This window comes from Aotus nancymaae, unplaced genomic scaffold (genome assembly GCF_030222135.1).
Source record: "Aotus nancymaae isolate 86718 unplaced genomic scaffold, 86718_ANA_hifiasm-v0.15.2.pri h1tg000029l, whole genome shotgun sequence".
In the NCBI taxonomy this organism is placed as follows: Eukaryota; Metazoa; Chordata; class Mammalia; order Primates; family Aotidae; genus Aotus; species Aotus nancymaae.
Genome location: NW_026988442.1, coordinates 20,642,420 through 20,663,162, shown reverse-complemented (window position 1 = coordinate 20,663,162; position 20,743 = coordinate 20,642,420). Strand labels below are relative to the sequence as shown.

At 41.2% G+C, this 20,743-nt stretch overlaps 1 protein-coding gene across 1 annotated transcript in view; it reads right to left on the bottom strand.

Annotated features, from left to right (window-relative positions):
- The window catches only part of TOP1 (DNA topoisomerase I), a 99,485-nt gene extending 79,570 nt beyond the window's left edge, over positions 1 to 19,915 (bottom strand). The window contains exons 1-2 of the mRNA XM_012455015.2: positions 19,637 to 19,915; positions 19,281 to 19,305 (exon numbers count right to left, since the gene is read on the bottom strand). Of these exons, the coding sequence (XP_012310438.1) occupies positions 19,281 to 19,305; positions 19,637 to 19,669 (58 nt within the window). The 5' untranslated portion in view covers positions 19,670 to 19,915. The remainder of the gene's footprint in view (positions 1 to 19,280; positions 19,306 to 19,636) is intronic.
- Between the last annotated feature and the right edge of the window lie 828 nt (positions 19,916 to 20,743).

Here is a 20,743-nt window from a genome sequence, read left to right as displayed (position 1 = left end):
ACTATTGAGTTTCTACAACTGAGGAAGAAAGAGGTTGTTCTCACCTGCTACTCTTCCAACCCCTATTTGAGAGGAAGAAGGAAAAGCTACTTAAGAGGTGGCACAGCTATCCTAACTTAGATAATAAGGAGGGAGTTAGTCAAGCTCTTCAAAACCGAAGTTTTCTTTGTTGTCTGGACGCTAGTGGGTGCAGTCCTGCTTAGAGAGATACAGGTAACTGAGTCCTGCCAGTGGGGCTCAGATGCCTTTGGGAGCTAAAGGCTACGTACCAAGAGTCCTGGCGAGCTTCCTATGATACACACGAGCACATTCAATCAGGTCCGCAAACTTTTTCTGGGAAGGGCCAGGTACTAAATAGTTGAGGCCTTGCAGACAATTCAAGTTCCATGCAAGTATTCAACTCTGCCACAGTAGCACAAAAACAACCACAGATGATGTGTAAATGAATAAGCATGGCCACATTCTAGTAAAACTTTATTTATGGACACTGGAATTTGTATTTCACATGATTTTCCTGTGTCATGAAGTAATACTCTTCTTTCAATTTTTTTCCAACTACATTCTGAGAAATGTGTCTGTCATTAGGGCGATTTTGTCATGCAAACATCATACTGAGCTTACACAAACTTAGATGGTATAGCCTACTACCACCTAGGCTGTATGGTAGAGCCTGTTGCTCCTAGGCTACAAACCTGTACAGCATGTTATAGTACTGTAGGAAACTGTAACACAGTGTTATGTTAAGTATTTGTGTATCTAAACATATCTACAACATAGAAAAGGTGCAATAAAAATACCATCTATCTTATGGGACCATCATCATATATGTGGTCTATTGTTGACAGAAATGTTATTATGTGGCACATACCTAAATTTAAAAATACAAAAACCATTCTTAGTTCATGGGACATACAAAAGCAGGTGTGGTTTGCAGAACACTGTGCTAGTATTAACTAGAAAGTATCCTCGATGTCTCCTGTAGAAAGGTGTCTTTTTCAAGCTTAGGGTCAAAATGAAGAATATCCTCCCTGATTTACCTACAACTCTTGTCTAACCCACCTCAGCTTTTGGCTAACTTGTTCTCATCTCTCTTCTCTCCCTGCACACAGCCCATGAGTGGCCAATCAACTTGACTTGAAAGTGGTTAAAATCTACCTCCACTCTGCAAAACTAAATAAAATAAGTCACATGAGAACTCTGAAGCGAGGCCAATGACTAGCCCACTGCTAATTCTGCTTCTTAGGCAGCAAGCTGGTTACATGCGTTATTTATCTCTGTTGAAGTGGGAACAACATCATATTTGTTCACAAAATGCTAACCACCTCTGATGAAATTCCTTAGTAAATAAGCAGACTTCAGGGATCCTTATAAAATAAGGTTTCTAGTTAATCCTTAGTTAACAAAAAGATCCTTTTTCTTGAATACTCAAATAAGTTTTACTGATTCTGGAATAACTGGCTCCAAGCACAAGCTGAACTGCTAAAAAATAAACTATCCAGGGGGCTTTGCTGCAAAAGCAAGCAAGCTTCCCTTAATAGGGAAAAAATTACGCTAGTTAAAAGTGCAGCAGAGCCTGCATTTAGTTTGTTAAGGACACATCATAAATGAAGAGATGAGAGCCCCTAGTCTGATGGGTAATTCCACCACAGCCCAAACTTCTCAGGAGGCAACTCAGTCACACCAGGGACCCCTTTATCTTGTTTTGTGTCACAATTAAGGACTTGGGCTGTGGCATGAGACAGGCCTAGATTAGCCTCCCCGTTCTGTGGCTTAGTTATAACTACATAGCCTTGAGCTAGTTCCTTAAACTGTGAGCTTCAATTTCTTCAAAAATAAATCTGCCCAGTTAACATTACTGGAAATAGTAATGTTAACTACCTCAGGATTGATAAATGTAAGTGTAGAATACTTAAGATGCTGCCGAGGGCATTAAAAATGTTCAAATATCACCTATGTATTTCACTCCTATTCATTTTCTCCTTGCATCCCCCCAAAACTGATTACAGCTTGAAGCTAAACCTGGAGGAGTCTGGATCTCTTCCCAGTCCTTAAGCAATGTACTCTAGTTGGTATCTAAGACCTTTTATGACAGTAGTCCTCACAGTGGACAATCCGTGCCGGGCACGGTGGCTCACACCTGTAATCCCAGCACTTTGGGAGACAGAGGCAGGCAGATTACAAGGTCAGAAATTCAAGACTAGCCTGGCCACCGTAGTGAAACCCAGTCTCTACTAAAAAAAAAAAAAAAAAAAAAAAAATTAGCCAGGTGTGGTGGCGGGCACCTGTAATCCTAGCTACTTAGGAGGCTGAGGAAGGAGAATCGCTTGAACCCAGAAGGTGGAGGTTGTAGTAAGCGGTGGGGAAACGGTGTGAGACTCAGTCTCAAAAAAAAAAAAAAAAGCTACAATTCCATTTTGTTGTATCAGACTAATATGTCTAGCTAACTGTGAGCCAGATTACTTATAAGATGCAACCTACACTGGTCATGAGCATGCAAGTGAGAAGATAACCCCAGATGGCATACAGAAGCTGAGTTCTGATCTACTTTTACTATAAGCAACACCTTGCATGAGTCAGCCTCTTGGGTGCTATTTGGTAGTCTACAATCTTTGATTCTCTACCACTTATAGTAGGACATTGACTTATTACTGATAACAATTTAACAAATAGAAATAAATTGCCTTCTTGTTATAGGCAATATGCTAGAAACTTACAACTTCAAATGAAGTTGTGAGATAAAACCAACCACTTTAAAGGATACTAATCCATAAAGGTGTATATAAATGTAAGTTCATCTGTTTTGTCGACTACAAAATAGACATAACCTACCTCAGCGGGTTGCTGAGATAAAATGAGAACTTACTTCATCCAAAGGACCTTAAATTTTCACCTGTTAGCTCTAAGGGGTCAAATGAAAATGGACAACTGCCTCAACTTCCAACTGCTTTTGATAAACACAACTTTACTTACCAGTTATAAGCCCTCTTAGCATGTCACTCAGGATAAGACAATGTAGATATACTGAAGGAAGACTGTTATTCAAATGTATAACATATCAAATTCATGTGTCTTTGGATTTTTAAATTCCAAGAGCCCCAATCACTCATATTCCAAGCAAAATCTAAACCAGTCTCTTTGTTATTACCTAAATTTCGTCTAGAGCTGTGCTGTCCAAAATGGTAGCCACTAGCCACATGTGGCTAGTTTATATTTAAATTAAGTAAAATAAAATAATTACGTTCTTTGATCCCATTCGCCACATTTCAAGGGGGTTCAAAAGCCTCATATGAGCCAGGGGCAGTGGCTCGCGCTTGTAATCCTAGCATTTTGGGAGGCTGAGGTAGGCGGATCACTAGAGGCCAGTAGCTTGACACAAGCCTGGTCAACATGGCGAAACACCATCTCTACTAAATACAAAAAATTGCCTGAGTGTGATGGCCCATGTCTGTAATCCCAGCTACCGGGAGGCTAAGGGTCGAATCACTTGAGCCTGGGAGGCAGAGGTTGCAGTAAGCTGAGATGGCGCCACTGCACTCCAGCATGGGTGACAGAGCAAGACTTGTCTCTCTCACACACACGCGCGCGTGCGCACACACACACACACACACACACACACACACAAACAAACCTCATATGGCTAACAGCTACCATACTGGACAGCACAAATATAAAACATTTCCATCATGACAAAAAGTTCTATTGGATGAAATGATCCAGAACAATACTCTGCTTCCTAGCACTCTCCACTCTACCTGCTGAAGCAGTCAAGGACCTTTTCCTTACATGGCACTGCACTATTCTGTGTGGTTCCCAGGCCTGGCTAAGCTGGCTGCTCACAAGCAGCCTGCTTCTGCAAAGAACCTCTGGAGAATCAGGCCCTCAATGAGCACCTGCCCAGAAAACATTTCAACTGAAATTATTAGTCTGCCGAAGTGTAAGACAAAACTGAGATAGAGCAATTATTTTAAGCTTCAGGAGCATGGCAAATGAATCCCATTTTTACAAACTAACTTTGTTCTCTTAATACAAGACAACATTGGAATTGTTTTACTTATCTCCGAAAAGTAATTAACTAGTACAAGACCCTTAATGTGGGCACTTGCATTTCACTTTGTTTTAAGAGACGGAGTTTCGCTCTTGCTGCCCAGGCTGGAGTGCGATGTTGGCTCACTGCAACCTCCACCTCTCCCAGGTTCAGGCGATTCTCCTGCCTCAGTGTCCCAAGTAGCTGGTATTACAGGTATGTGCCACCACACCCGGCTAATTCTGTATTTTTAGTAGAGACGGGGTTTCTCCATGTTGGTCAGGCTGGTCTCCAACTCCCGACCTCAGGTGATCCGCCTGTGTTGACCTCCCAAAGTGCTGGGATTACAGGCGTGAGCCACTGTGCCCAGTCGGGCACTTGCATTTCATATACTGCTCTATAACAAATCACTTGTTCACAAGGACATCCCTGCACTGCAAATGCATCTCCTTTCCCAAGACGCAGAACTTAAAAGGGAAAAAGGACTTGTCTAACCTGAAAATTATCTTCTCAGGCTAGCTCAATTAGGGCAGGCCCATTCCTGCAGGCTTCTTTTGCTTTCATTAAGGAACTCTTAAATGCCTGGGAAGAGCGAGTGACTACAAACCTCTGGCCTACATGGGAATCCACAGCTGAGCCTAAACTGCCTGTTTCCAGTGGTCAGGGGCCTCAAAACACACCTAAGGGTTGGGTGTAATGGCTCATGCCTGTAATCCCAGCACTTTGGGGAGCTGAGACAGGCAGATCACAAGGTCAGGAGTTCGAGACCTGTCTGGCCAATATGGTGAAACCCCATATCTACTAAAAATACAAAAACTAGCCAGGTGTGGTGGTGGGCACCCATAGTCCTGGCTACTCAGGAGGCTGAGGCAGGATAATCACTTGAACCTGGGAAGTAGAGGTTGCAGTGAGCCAAGACTGTGCCACTACACTCCAGCCTGGGTGACAGAGCAAGACTCCATCTTAAAAAAACAAAACAAACAAACAAACAAAAAAACCCACCTATGTCTACACCTTGTCTGGCCATAAAGATTTTAAGTGTGCTGATGCATTGTTTCATATATCCTATTACTAATTCAACCAAGGGACCTTCTTTGTTTAGACAATTCTTATTGACTGGGCTTGAAATGTGCAGGCCATTTTCTGGGTCACTAGCTGTAGAAAGAATAAGACTGAATACACCTCTCCTACTGAGGTGGTATATATTCTTTAGAAACTACAAGAAGTCTTTCTGATGTTAATCATATATTTTTTTAATCCTCCAGAAGACCCTCCCCCGATTATGAATTACTCCAACTTCACAACTGTAAGAAAGTACAAGTAATGAACCTAATGAAGCCCATCCATAGTTCCTTGCGAAAGAACAACGAATACTGCTTAAAAGTTTAAATTACTACAAAACTAGTATCTTGCTCTACTCTATTGGTTCTGAAACTTCAGTGCACATCTGATCACCTGGTAGACACTGATTAAAATCCAAATAGCTAAGCCCCTACTCCCAGAGTTTAAGAGTAGGTCTGGGTAAGGCCCAAAAATCTGCATTTCCAACAAGTTTTCAAACAATGAAGATGCTGCTATCAGGAAACCAAATATTGAGAACTACAACTGACACTCGAACAAGTGTCTGAAATGCTTGAGTCCACTTAATGAAGGTTTTCTTTCTCCTCTGCTACCATAGACAGCAAGACCAACCTCTCCTCTTCCCCATCAGCCTACTCAACAAGACAATGAGGATGAAGATTTTCATGATGATCCACTTCCACTTAATAGTAAACATATTATTTCTTCCTTACGATTTTCTTAATGTTTCCTTTTCTCAAGCTTACTTTATTGTGAGATTATAGTGTATAATACATATTACATACAAAATACGTGTTAATTGACTGTTTCTGTTATCAGTAAGGCTTCTGGTCAACAGGCTATTAGTTAAGTTTTCGAGAAGTCAAAAGTTGTAACTCAAATTTTTGACTGCACAGGAGTCAGTGCCCCTAACCCTTGTGTTGTTCAAGGGTCAACTAGACTGCTCTATTCAAATGCTTCCATTTCAATCAGTACCATCAGGAGCTGAAGTCCCCAACTAATTTAATCTGAACACAGAGAGTTCCACAGATTGGATTTTCAGTATTCCACTAAACTATGCTGATATTCCACTTACTTTCTAAAGTCCTGCTTTAACCATCCTAATATTAGTATGAAAACAAACCCTGCTCTTTGTGCTCTACTTGTCACCCAATCCGAAAAAGTAACATCAGAATTAAGTGGCTTGTTAAACACTGAAATAGGAGAAAGGATTAGGATTCTGACACACAGTAAAACAGCTGCAAAGGCAGTTAACTACATCTACTATTTGGTAAATGCTCACTAAAAGGTAGAAACTATTTAACTTAGAGTGAAGTACCATGCTTTTATAAACATATATTGAAAACCACTGTTCTGGTCCTTTAAAAATATCTTCTAAGGGTGGCCAGCCGGGCATGGTGGCTCACTCCTGTAATCCCAGCACTTGAGGCCAAGATGGGCAGATCACTTGACGCCAGGAGTTCAAAACCAGCCTGGCCAACAGGTGAAACTCCATCTCTACTGAAAATACAAAAATCAGCCGGGCATGATGGTGTGTGCTTGTAATCCCAGCTACCCAGGAAGATGAGGCAGGAGAATCGCTTGAATCCAGGAGGAGGAGGCTGCCTCAAGCCGAGATTGTGCCACTGTACCCCAGCCTGGGCAACAAAGCGAGACTCTGTCTCAAAAAAAAAAAAAAAAAAAAATCCTGTAAGCTTTATACCTTGACCAATGGAGTACAGTAACTGAATGAAGCAAAGTACACATCCTTAGTCAAATAAGATAGTAGAGTTCAGATAGATAGATCAACTTCTCCAAAGGAGGTTATGGGTCACCTGCATTAGTCAGAATCATTTGAGATTGTTGGAGATATATTAAAAATGCAGATTTTCAGCACCCACCACTACAGAATCAACTTCAAGGTGTACAAACAGGAATATGTATTTTCACCAAGCATCCCCAGGTGACCTATAGGCATATTAGCTTGAGAAGAACAATGAAAATGTACTGTTAAGCTCTCAGAGTTTCTCACTTGATCTTCTATCAACTGGTGAGCTAGAGGAGAAAGGAGTTTGCACTTCACAACTGAAATGTCTGTTGTAAGCATCTGTCTTGACCATATAGAATGAAATGATGCCTTTTTTTTTTTTTTTGAGACAGGGTCTCGTTCTGCGGCACAGTGGAGCAAACATGGCTTTCTGCAGCCTCAGCCTCCTGGGCTCAACCAATCCTCCTGCCTCAGCCTCCCAAGTAGCTGGGACTATAGGCGTACGCCACTATGCTCGGCTAATTTTTGTATTTATTTATTTATTTTTTTGTAGAGACAGGGTCCCGCCATGTTGCCCAGGCTGCTTTAGAATTCCTGGGCTCAAGCAATCCACTCACTTCCACCTCCCAAAGTGCTGGCCACTTTGTAGTAAGTAAGCAAAATGCATAAATACAGACTACTATAGAATGAAATATTAAAAGGATAACAAAAGCTCAATGGAAGCCAGAGAAAAGTGGTTACACTTCTGGCTTGGGGTTAGGTGGTAATTGCAGGCAGACTTCCCTAGAAAGGAAATGGAGTATCTGTTGACTATGCCATCAATACTGAAACAGGCTCTGAGATGTTTAGAACTCTTAAGGAGTTCACAATACTTAGTGCCTTCCTAAAAACATGTAGTAAAATGGAGAAGTATTGGGTATACCTATCTAAACCTTATCAAAATCTAAGACTAAGAGGCATTCATTCATTCCAAGGTGTAAGAAATACTACTTAAACAGAACCTAACATGGTCTTTTTTTTGAGATGATGCCTTGCTCTGTCTTCCAGGCTAGAATGCAGGTGTGTGATCCTGGCTCACTGCAACCTCTGTCTCCTGGGTTCTAGTGATTTTCCTGCCTCAGCCTCCTGAGTAGCTAGGACCACAGGCTTGCGCCACCACGTCTGGCTAATTTTTTGTATTTTTAGTAGAGATGGGGTTTCACCATGTTGACCAGGCTGGTTTCGAACTCCTGACCTCAAGCAATCCACCCACCTCAGACTCCCAAAGTGCTGGGATTACAGGCATAAGCCACCACGCCTGGCCAACATGATCTTAAGAGTGGTAGGAGAAGAATGCACGCTGAACGCTGAACTTGATTACTAGAAAAAGGGGAAAGAAGGTTGCTGCCAGACACCTGTTTTTTAAAAAAATCAAATTTCTGATAAATGTACTTATTAGGGAGACCTCTCAGTGTTGGGTGCCTGGCCCTGGAGATCTTTTAGTTTGGAAATCAAGTGTAACAAGCCAGTAATTACAAAGACTAGCCAATTTGTGTTCCTTCTCCTCCCTTTCCTTTCCTTTTCTGGTTAAGTGGAAGCATTAAATATTAAGAAATAGATCCTGAGCTACAATCAATTCCCAAGAAGCTCTTGTTTCTTCATTTTTGATATTAAATAGTAAGAACTACTAACATTGTATCCATTCCTGCAAAAATGCACAGATTGTAAGATTAAGGCACAGTAAGTCTAACATTTTGTCCCAATCACTTTTCTAGTATTCAAATCACTGTAACTAATACCACTATGTACTCTGCACCTTTCTCTGAAGAGCTTTAACAGCTTTTATGTATTACCAATATTAAGATACTTCATGGATTAGGAAAAGGCAATAATATTTAAATAGTTTCATAAAATTAGTTTCTCAGGACTTTAAGTAGTCTATTCTCTAAGATTTTAGTTCTTCAAATATGTGAAGATGGTGATTTCAAATTCTTTATTTCAATCAATTCAGTTCAAGGATTTATTATTTCAAATACTTGAATTAGCTATTGTCACGATTTGTCACATAGAATGTGAACATTTCTAATCATTCTGACAATCTACTTGTTCAGGAAATGTGAAAACTATTTTTCTAAAATTCATGCAACACAGGTGTCTGATACAAAAAGAAAACGGAAAATAAAAATACAGAACTTAATCTTTTTGCCTATTTCAGGCAAAAAGGTTTAATGGCTACATGGGTATACTAAAAAACCATTTTTCATAACATTTTAAGTATTAAGAGTTTGGAAATCCAAGGTCCTGGGTCTCTAATTTCTTAAAGCGGGGGCGGGGGGGGGGAACTCAGGATTGGGACTAAACGGAGACGTCACTCTCTCGCACTGATAGTGAAATATTAACTGCCAGAAAGTACCTCCAGTCCCTATTCATGTTGTATGACGGGAGCCTTTGTACTGAGGCCTAATGAAAAATCTCAACAGAGGAAGTGACTATATATACTACAACTTACTAATTTCAAAGTTGATCCTGAGAGGCATGTGGGTCTGTCTTGTTCATCTGTGTCTAATAACAGATATTCACTTTCTGAATGTTTATATGAATGAATATGGCAACTTAAACTTTTCCATTTATAATTAAACATGAAATTTTTAGCTTCCTAAGTAGACTGCCAAATATTGCACCATCCCAAGTGTGAAAGGGGAAAGTCAATCACTGCCAAAGATGATAATTATTTTTTTTTTTGAGACAGGGTCTCACTCTGTTGCCCAAGATGGGGCAGGTACAGTGGCATGCTCACGGCTCACTGCAACCTCCACTTCCTGGGGCTCAAGCAATCTTTCCACCTCAGTCTTCTAAGTAGCTGGGACTACAGGTGTGCACCAAGACACTTGGCTAATTTTTTAATTTTTTGTTGAGACAGGTTTTTCCCACATCACCCAGGCTGATCTTGAACTCCTGGGCTCAAGTGATCTGCCCATCTCAGCCTCCCAAAATGCTGGGATTACAGACATGAGCTTCCAGGCCTGACCCATATATTTTTAAACTAAAATTTAAGGTATTTCTAAACAAAGTGGTGTACACAGCAAGTGATTTTCACTGGGCAACTCAAGTTGTCACAAAGTCAAAGCAAGTCAGTACCCTCCTGAGCCAGCCTGTCTAAGAGTTATAGCAATAGTATGTAACACTCAAGGCTCCCTAGTGACCCTTCCAGCTTGGTTAAAATTTCACAATAGATATATGCCCAAATTTAAAGAAATTAAAGATGTTCCCTTTGTACAAAAGACTAATAAAGCAATTTCTGAAAAAGGTGCTTGAGTATTTTTTTTTTTAAGGATTGGCAAGGAACTAAAAATTCTGTTCTAAGCTTCACCTTTCATAAAGTAATCCTCACATGCTCTTTAATCCTCAATGTTGTAAGGTAAGTATTAAACCTGCTTTGTAGGTGAAGAACTAAGGCTCTGATATTAACTTGTTCAAAGACCTAGCACTTGAGCAGCAGCTCAAGAACTCAAATTTAAATTCCCTTTAAATCTTTATTATGAAGTGGTGGGGGTGTAGAGGAGGGTCGGGAGGTGGGAGAGGATTCATTCTGTATCAGAGGAAAATGGAAGAAAGAGAGACCAAAGCTTTGAAGACTTTTAAATCCAACCCTATTGTGGGCACATTCCTTGTATACTGAGGGCAATATATCTACAGAGCATTAACAAATAGTCATCTTCCCAGAGGTTTTTTCTTATATACTTTATGAACTATATTTTTCCTGAGATGTTTATCTTTTTAAGCATTTATCTTTGAAGACTCTTTAAAATTAGGCCCTATTCTGTAATTTCTATACTACAAAATTATTTTCTCCTGCCTACTTTTAATTGAATATAAGTCTGCGCCTGTTGTGATGCTTCTGTGATAATCCTTTTGCTGAATGGCATAAGATCTCTACTAAGATCCATTAGGCTTAAATCTAATGGACATTAGTGATCACATCCTTAAATGACTTTCGTTTATTTCCTTTAAGCAGCACTTCCAAAATAACAAATTCAAGGCAATTCAATATTCAGTATCAGCTAGACTTATGAGCCATTACTGAAATTTCTGCTGACTTTTAAAATTTTTTTCATGGAATCTCTCAAATGCCTATACTCATGCACAACTGTTAACAAGACATTTGCTAGTAAATTCTCACACAGAAGCTTTATTATATAATTTATGGTATTCTTATTCCCAGGAATTACTATTTCAAAGAAAACTAAGTTGGTCACTTTAAGCAACCATTTGAATAAATAAAAAATTGAAGTAATTCTCAGGTGTTTTGAGACTTCTGCTTAATTTAAAAATGTTCTGGGGCAGAGGTAAAATAGTGGCCTTTGAAAAAATATGCTTACACAAGACATAATGAATTCTGTGGTTTAAAAAAAAAAATTAACAAATAATGAACTTGGCATTTTATTAAATGCATTGAAAAAGTAAGGGTCAGGTTACTTTTAATAGAAAATCCATAATTATATTAAATGGCTAAGAAATCAGTCGCATCAACAGACTTCTTTCATTTCCAAGCTCATCTTCTATACTGCTAGAAGTTTTTTTTAGCAATTACCACTTTGCCTTAAACTCATTCTTAGAAAAGTAGAAACCAGATCTACATTTGGCTCCTACTTAGCCCAAACCTAGATATGAAGACACCTTTTACTTTATAGTGACTGCTCTGTAATTGGAAGAGATCAGTGTAGGCTACAGTGATTCAATTAGGTAAAGACTCAACAACACTAGTTACATGTTACAATTCACTGTGTAAACGTCAAGAAGATTTAATGGAATAACAATGAAAGACAGACTCCCCAAAATCAATCACTATTTCAAACCTAACATTCCAAATAAAGATCCAGTTGAGAATAGAGGCTATCCGATCAAAGTTTACATTTTACAATGAGGACAGAGAGGCACCTTCATATACTTATCTAATTCTCATAGTGAAACATAAATATTATCCTTGCTTATAGATGAGAAAACAAGGAAAACAAGGTTCAGTGGCCAGGCCACATTTCATAGTAAGAAAATCTAGATTTTTCTGAATCCTACACTAATTTTCTATTTTACCACAGCTACTCTATAGCATATATCCTCATACCCTCCCTCTTCACCAGCTATACCCTAGACCTAACATTCCACATACAAAGGGTCCAAGGTATCTCTACCAGCAGACAATCAAGTGCAGGCTGTGACATGTGTACTAGAAGCTTACCAAACTTAGGGTTTCCAGAATCTGGACCAAGGCAGCATGTTATCACAAAGGGGACAAGAAAAGGGATAAAGGGAAAAAGAAAAAAAAAGTTTCCTTTCCTGGTCTCTGGTTCTTCCAATAAGCCTATGCAATCTATACTATCTTCATTCAATTAAGATTTAATGCACATAAAAATGTGGTGCCTAGTAAGTTTTCAAAATTAGTTCCCTTCATCCCATTTCTGCTGCTGGGCAAGAGCTCAGATAGCCAACTAAAAGGAAATAAAAGGACTAACTTACTGGAGTCAGGTTAAGTAATGGGTCTTAGCCAATAAGATCCATAAATGACAACGATCCTGAAACCTAATAGATTAGTCTCCTGCACAATCAGTAATATACCTAACAAAGATTTATAAATCTGGGCATTCATACATGTATAATAGCAAGATTAAAACCTGGACTTCTACTAAGTGGCAAAAGGGTGCATTATTCTAGCGGAGGACTAATCTTCAACAAAGAACTTTTTTTTTTTTGGAAACTCTAACAGCCAAGAAAAGTTCTAGGCATCTATCTTTGCTAGGGTATGCTTAAAAATATATATAGAGAGATAGATAGATATAGATATAAAGAATATCAATTGATATATACATAAATATATATTTATATATATATATATATAAAAAGAATAACGGGACCACGTGCTGGCTGGTTTGGTTTTGTTCTTAAAATACAGGAAAATGGCCGGGCACAGTGGCTCACACCTGTAATCCCAGTACTTTGGCAGGCTGAGGCAAGCGGATCACGAGGTCAGGGGATGGAGACCATCCTGGCCAACATCGTGAAACCCCATCTCTACTAAAAATACAAAAAAAGTAGCTGGGCGTGGTGGTACACGCCTGTAGTCCCAGCTACTAGGGAGGCTGAGGCAGGAGAATTGCTTGAACCCAAGTGGCGAAGATTGCAGTGAGCTGAGATCTCGCCAATTCACTACAACCTGGTCTCAAAAAAATAAATAAATAAAAATAAATAAAACGGGAAAATGTCAGAATACCCACGGATCTGTTAAAAAAATTTTTTTTCAACATAATTATTTACAGCAACAAATACAGGAGATCTAAAGTCCCTAAAAATGCAGACTGCTTTAACATCATTTGTTGGAGCTTACCTAGGTGTTTCTTAGGAATGCTAATGAACTGTGTTCTTAGATTCCTTGAATCCACAGAAACAAAAACGTTAATTTCAAAGGCTCAGAGGGGAATTAATGGCCTGGTAGAGATGTCTCTCCACCTCAAATGTGATGGGAATGGTAGAAGGGAGATGGTAAATTAAAACATTTATTACACGTTTCAGAAAAATTCTAAAGTACATAAGGATAAAGGTAGTAGAGAGATGAGTGAAACCAGAAGCTTAAGACAAATTAAAAATGAATACCAAACAAAAAGAAATTAAGGGTCAGGCGTGTGAGCACTTTGACAGGCTGAGGTGGGCAGGTTGCTTGAGCCCAGGGGTTCAAGACAAGTCTAGGCAACATAGGGAGAAACCTCGTCTCTACAAAAAATACAAAAATTAACCTGGCGTAGTGGCGTGCACCTATAGTTCTAGCTACTTGGGAGGCGGAGGTAGGAGGATTGCTTGAGCCCAGGAGGCAGATGTTGCACCGAACCGAGATCACACTACTGCACTCCAGCCTGGGCAACAAAGAGAAACCCTGTTCCCCCAACCCCCTACCAAAAAAAATTTAAAAAAAAGGAAAAAAAAGAAGTTAAAATTACAAGTTGCCTACTTCCCTTGGAATTTATTTCTTTGTGAGACATAAATGACACACATTAATAAAGACACACAAAATTTGTAAAGTTAATACAAATTTTGATACAGATGGCCAAAGTTGATATGATCTATATACTCCAGAGATATGCATGAGATATCAGTAACATCACTTCTCTCCCAGTTTGAAAAATATTTAGGATCTTTCTTATACACACAGAATAAAAATGCTCAACAATATCTATTTACTATTAAATCATTTCAGCAAACTATGAACCATTTCTTATAACACCACCAAAATACCACTAATATCTAACAGACATTCCTCTACAAGCTCCCCGAAACACCCAATCAAACTTTGCCTATCCTGCCCTAATCTGTATCCCCCTCCACCCTTCCCAGGCCCTATGCTATCAACCCAGCACATACTGTCCACGTCTAGATAGGCAGGTGACAGGGAGGGTGGGGGTTGGCAAAATGCTAATTATTCCAAGCCTGGCCTGTATTTTAGATTTTCTACTGCAGCTACTGGCCTGGAGCCATGGGGATAGAAAGCTGCTGCTCAAACTTCAGGTTTACAAGGCTTGGAAACAGGGAGAAAAGATCTGTTCCAAATATTACTACTCGAAGTTTAAACACAATCAGAAAGCCTCCTTTAAATACAATACCCATTCACTTCTTAAGGGCTAGTTTGGAAGTCTCTAAATTCTTTACCTTCAGAAACTCATTTGTCAACTGTTTGCCTAAATGCCCTTATTATGCAAAGTTAATGGTTTCAAAATAATTAAGGGAGAGTCAGATAATCTAAACCACACAACACAGAAAATTCACCCAACTGACTCTCACCTCCACATTCAATATATTTTACTATTCTTTCAAGGGAGTTTTTTTTTTTTTTTAAATCTCCAGGTCCAATGTCGAAACACTTATTTCAAACATTTCCACAGCTTCATTCAAACTAATTACATCTGAATTCATTTTCCCAAGTGAACCCAGTTTATTGGAGTTCGACATAGTTTCACATGGGAAAGATGCAATCCTTCAGAAAACACACTTCTGAGGAAACGACTTTGGATTTGAAGAATATCAGTTTTACTTTGCACTAAAAAGATGGCAAAAGTTGTCAATGATGTGTCATGTAGATATACATTCATGTCCAACTAATATGAAATAACATGGTTTTAGTATTATCTGAAATCTTCTAAAATGATACGCATCCAGCAAGTACAACAGAATCATTTCCCATACCACTAACAGCAGGGGGCAACTGTTACCATAATAATATATAACACAGCTACACAGCTGTATATTAAAAGGCAGACCTTTTTTTTTTTTTTTTTTTTTTACCTCTACACCCCACACACACACTGAAAACAAGCAAAACAAAAAAACCTCACAGTCCAGTTTTGGAATATAAACTTTAGGACATGTTATTTAATAATCTGAACAAACTAATGAATGTCTTTTGAACTCTCTCAATTCCCCATATATATTTTTTTTCAATTCCACATCTTTATGCTGACAGCAAGGGGAAAAAGTCAGACCTGATTTTTTTTTTTCTTTACTGGTTAAGATGAGATTTGAGGACTGACCTTGGGTTCCCATTTTCCATTTTACTCTATCTACTGAACCAAAGAAAAGCAGGAGTGTCAGTGACAGTTACTGTTAGCTATATTATGTAGTTTGCACCTTTCCAGCCATGAGAATATTCAAGCTGATTCTTTTAGTAATGCCTGGATTTTCTTGTTTTTACCAGAAACACTTAATCTGAGCCTAAAATTTGTTTGTGAGATATGATATGCTGGTAATCTAAAAAACACATGTTGACAAGCAACTTTGTTTTATGTCAAAGTGTAGTATATAAAGATCCTAGCGACTAATTCTAAAAAAGGTGCCTCAAAGAGTCCAGCTGCAATGTAATAAAAGACAACCACCCTAGAGCCCAATGTTTAAGTATTTCCTGATTGAGTCTGAGGATGTTGCAGATTTCATTTGGTGGCACCATCACTTTTCAGTTTTAAAAATGTAATGGCAATTTTCAGACAGCCACATAATCAGCTATCTGAAATTCACCCACCCCAATCAGCTTTCTCACCACCCATCCCAACCCCTACCCAACAGCACAGAAGTAGAACTATCTTTTAACATCAGAAACAATTCATATTTAATTACCCTCATCTAATTTGATTCCATTAAGTCACCAGAATCAGCACAAGATAATGTCAAACCACGATCCCCTACATCATTTCTTAAACACTGATGGAGTCAGGTATTGTGCTTTGCAAAGGGGGTTAAATGGGGGAGAACTCTGTATCTCCATAGTAGACAGGCAAAAACTTCAAGACCTCTGAAACAGCAAAAGAATTGCTAACACTTTAACCTGGTATTACCATTTATCAATTCTACAGATAGCTAGGCAGCCTGTATAGTACTGTAATAATGACTCAGCCCCACTACAGTTAGTTCTACCAACACTTAGGAAGTCTTTTCACTAGGGAAAAGATAAGGTTTCTGCTCCTGAAATTCCTCACTGTCAGTATTTTAAATATAAACAACAGATTTTCCCAGCAGTTGAGAATGGGCCATAATGTTCTAAATTACATACAGCTACAATTTTAAATATTGTGAAGAATGAGCTCCAAAGGGTGTGTGTGTGGGGGGGATCTTTTGTATCTTAGGGATGAGGGCAGGCAAAATTAGATGTTTGATTTTAATATATGAACTTGTACAGTTAATCTGTAAGATGGGTTAGGCCCACTTAAAATCATGCTTAAGTGAACTCCTCTTAATACAAAGTTCAATAATGACATGTCTGAGAATAATTAAACATTGATTTCTACTTTTCTAAAAGTGTCTTTCATAGTTACATAAATCAATCACTGGTTAACAATGTATTACTTGAGACAGCAAGCACAGTTACTAACACCACATCTTCCAGACAATATTCACAAAGAATTATTACACCAGTGTCAGACCCTTATGGTGGCAGGCAGGCAGTTAAAAGCGCTTTTTCTCTTGAACAAGCATGTTTAGATAAAAACCAAATGACAAATTATCAAATCTTTCCTTCCCTCTCTCCTTTTTTAGCTCTATAAGAAAACAGAGATGTGTGGCTTTTTATGTTTTCATGCTAGTATCACATAGTATCACTCTAGCATAGTAGCTCAGCTCATGGGATTTAGAGTGGCCAACTCACTGCCCTTGGGTAAGCTAGTAAATACACCAAAGTCTCAGTTCCCTCATATACAAAACAGAGATAACAGGACCTAACTCGTAAAGATCCTTCCAAGGATTACATTTAATTAGATGACCCATGGAAAGAGCTGAGATTCATGTCTGACAGTATTCAATAAATATTAGCTATTATTGCTATTAAATGTAAACCAACACATTCTAAAAGTCAACACAGGCAGACTACTTCAGCCTCTATAAAAATGGCAGTAAAGATCAATAAACTAATCAGCTCACAATCATTCACATGTGATTTAGGTGAGACCCATTTAACTTTCTCACAAGAAGAAAGGGGCTAAACTTTATTTCATCACTTACATTACCTACTCAGCATTGCCTGACAGCCAAAAGAATACATTCTATATTAAGATCCCACCTTCCTCTAGCGAGGTGAAAAGGACTTCCTACATCCTCACCTGCCACATCCTTTCTTTGCCCCTGTATCCCAAAGAAATATGTCTATACTGTGGTTTTCTAAACTGCAGGCCTCATCTCCTCCCTCTTTGAAAATCGTGATAGGTTGGTTAAATGTACTTATGAAACACTCCAACCTGACAATTCTCTGCACCCAGTCTTGCACAACCCCCAGCTCAAAAGTCACCTCCGAGAAATCTCCCCACCCTCAGACAAAATTAAGTCCCCTATATTCCAAAGCATTTTGGCAACACATATGACCCAGCATCTACCTTATAATTAACTATGTCTCCCCCAATACACTGAATCGAGAGCAAGAGAATGTTGTGGTTACAGGATCAGCTCTAGCACTAAGCACAATGCTTGGCACATAACTGGTACTCAAGAAATGCCATACTTTAACCAGCTTCTCTCCTGGCTAAGTACCATCTCCTGCTGGATGCCCCACTTCAAACTCTGAACATAAGGTTGCTCTCAGTAGAGCAGGCTAACATGATGGACTGCTGATTACATTAGAAAACCTACTCATCAGCTTCTCCCATTGGAGAGGTTCCCGGAACCTAAACTCAATTGAGCAGGATTATGTACCATCAAAAACAGTGGGAATTCCCAGCACACTACAGAGGGTACTGTCTCCTTCAACAGGGTTGTTCGAAAGCCTGCAAGGACGAGCTTTTCATTGGAGGAATCTTCCCTGGGTAACTGAAGTGGAAATACAGAAAGAATAAACGCCTTGATTTGGTTGAAAAGGGCTCAAAAACATAAAGAATTGGAAAAAACAAGCTAGCTCTTGATTCCTGAAAAACAGTGGCTCGTGAAAAAGAATGAACAGGAAGCAAGAGTGGGTGCTGGACATTCTTCGTTTCAATAAATAAAATATTTTTCTTCCCTCCCTACAGCCCAAACGAAAAGGCCAACACTCCAGGTCCACAGGAGATGCTCAACAATCTTTCCTTCCAACAAATACACTAAACTGAGTTTCCAAAAAAAAAAAAAAAAAAAAAAACACTGCTTTGGGAACCTCAGCCACAATGAAAAGTTCCCGTCACTAACAGTTTAATTTTTTAAAAATCCAACATTTACACTGGGTGACCCATAGAGAACTTGCAAACTTTCTTTGGGGAGGTACTGCTACCTTTGCAAAGAACGTAACTTGGGATAAAAACAACCTGGAAATATGAAGAACTCCACAAAGGGTGGCTTTAGTTTTAGAACCATAATTCCTATCATAAACATCCTATCAAAAATAAATAAATAACAGTTGCCTAAGGAAATCTTTCATTCTGGAAGCAGAAAAGGAAACAAACATGAAGTAGAAAGGGAATAACCCCCAAAATAAAGTTAAAAAATAATAATAATTCAGTCACCCAGCGTTCCCTCTCTAGTGAAGTATGTGATTTATACGACTTTGCTCTGCAGAAAGCTCGTTCTAGGCAGCTCAAGGAAGGAGCCGAGGGAGGGAGAGAAAGAGACACAGGCACAGAAAGGAGAGGAGAGAAAAAGAAAATGGCGCAGAGACTAAGTCCCGACCGTCGACAAGGCGACTTTCCCGAGAGAAATCCCGGCCCGGAAAGACCGCCCGAGGCCCGGTGGCGGGCGACACGGGGTCTCCGTTGTCCCCTCTCGGGAAAGCCGGGATCTGGGGGAGTTGGGGTCCCCGGAAAGGGGGTCCAGAGCCGGCCCGATGGGAACAATGGGGCCGGTGAGCGAGAAGCCGGGACTTAGTCTCTGGGACGCCATGTCTGTCCTCTGCCCGGCACCGGCAGGGCGCGGGGGAGGCGGCCAGCGGCTGGGGGGCTCCGGAGTCGGAGCAGGGGGCACACTCACCATTCAGTCGGAAATCCGCTTCGATCTGGAAAAAAAAAAAAAGAAGAGTATCAAACAACAGCCACTTTAACCCCTCCGGTGACGAGCGCGCGCGGCCGGGGGCCTGGCCCACCCTGCGCCCCTAGGGAGGACCGGGCTCCGGGAACGGCCTCAGAGGGCAGCCATCACCCCTCGAACTGTAACTTCGCGGCCCTCGCTCGCGGCCTAGCGAGCCGATGTCCTCCGGCGGACTGCCCCTCGCCGGGGGTTCCGGCCTGTCAAAGCGGCCGGACCGGGGCTGATGCCGGGGCCTGAGCCGGGGGTTGCGGGACGGTCGGGCCGGGGTCTGGGGCCTCCGGGGTCAGGCCAGGCAGTACCTGGGAATCGTTGTGGAGGTGGTCCCCACTCATGTCGGCCCGGAGCGACGAGCGCGGTGGACTGCGAGGCGGCGTGGGGTAGACGCAGACGGTGAACCGGCTTGTACGGGCGAACGGGGACCCCGGAGGCTCGAGGAGGCGCACGTAAGCGGCGGCAGCTATGTGCCCGAGACTCCAGAAATCGCTCAGGCTGCTACCGCGACGGCGACGCTGCCAGACTGCCCGGCGGGCGGCGAGAACAGACCCTGGCAGTTGTGTAACAGCCTAAGTTCGCATTTGGGATCACTGCGCCTGCGCGGCCGCTTTTAAACACCACGTCGGCGACGTCAGCGCTCGCGGAAAGAGGCCGAGGGTTGCGGCCCGCCCCCTCGCGGTTTGCCGGACGGACCTGGCTTTGCATCGCAAGCCCCGCCTCCGGACCGTGCGCGCGCCGCTGTGATTTGCATAAGGAGCCGACTCCTCCCACGGCCTCCCACCTCAAGCAGCCTCCCCTTCCTCTCCCAACGCCTTTTCTCGGAACCCCAACCCCTCTGCTGGGCACTGCGCAGGCGCCACCTGGGCACCGCCTCCAGACTAGGCCGGACGCGCGGCCACGTGGTGGGCCTTTAAAGGCCGCGGCGGGACCCAGGCGATCTTGGGCGGAGCTGGTATTCCGCGTCCGCATCTCTTCGGAGCTGCGAGTACCTTGGCAACTGGGACCCCAGAGCTTTCCCCAGCGCCTCGTCTCTTGCTAATTCGGCCTTGAGGCTGCCTGATGGGAGGACTCCCCTCCCTAGCTTTTATCCAGGCCCTCCAGCTTCTGGTGTATTTCACACCCACTTCAAGATTTTTTTAAATTTTCCACCAACCAAGGGTCCTGTTTAGCCCGAGTTTTCCACCGAGTACATGTAGCCCTGGGTCACCAGGGACCTGATTTTTTCTTTGGTTCATTATACAAATACTTACTGAGCACCTGCTATGAGCCCAGGGATTGTGCTGAGGGGAGGGGGAATGGCAGGGGACGAAAGGGAACTGAACATGCCTCTATCCACCGCTGTATCCCTGGCATGCTGGGAGGACGCTGCAGATGGGGAGTAGAACTATCGTTTATAGAGCATCTATTCTGTG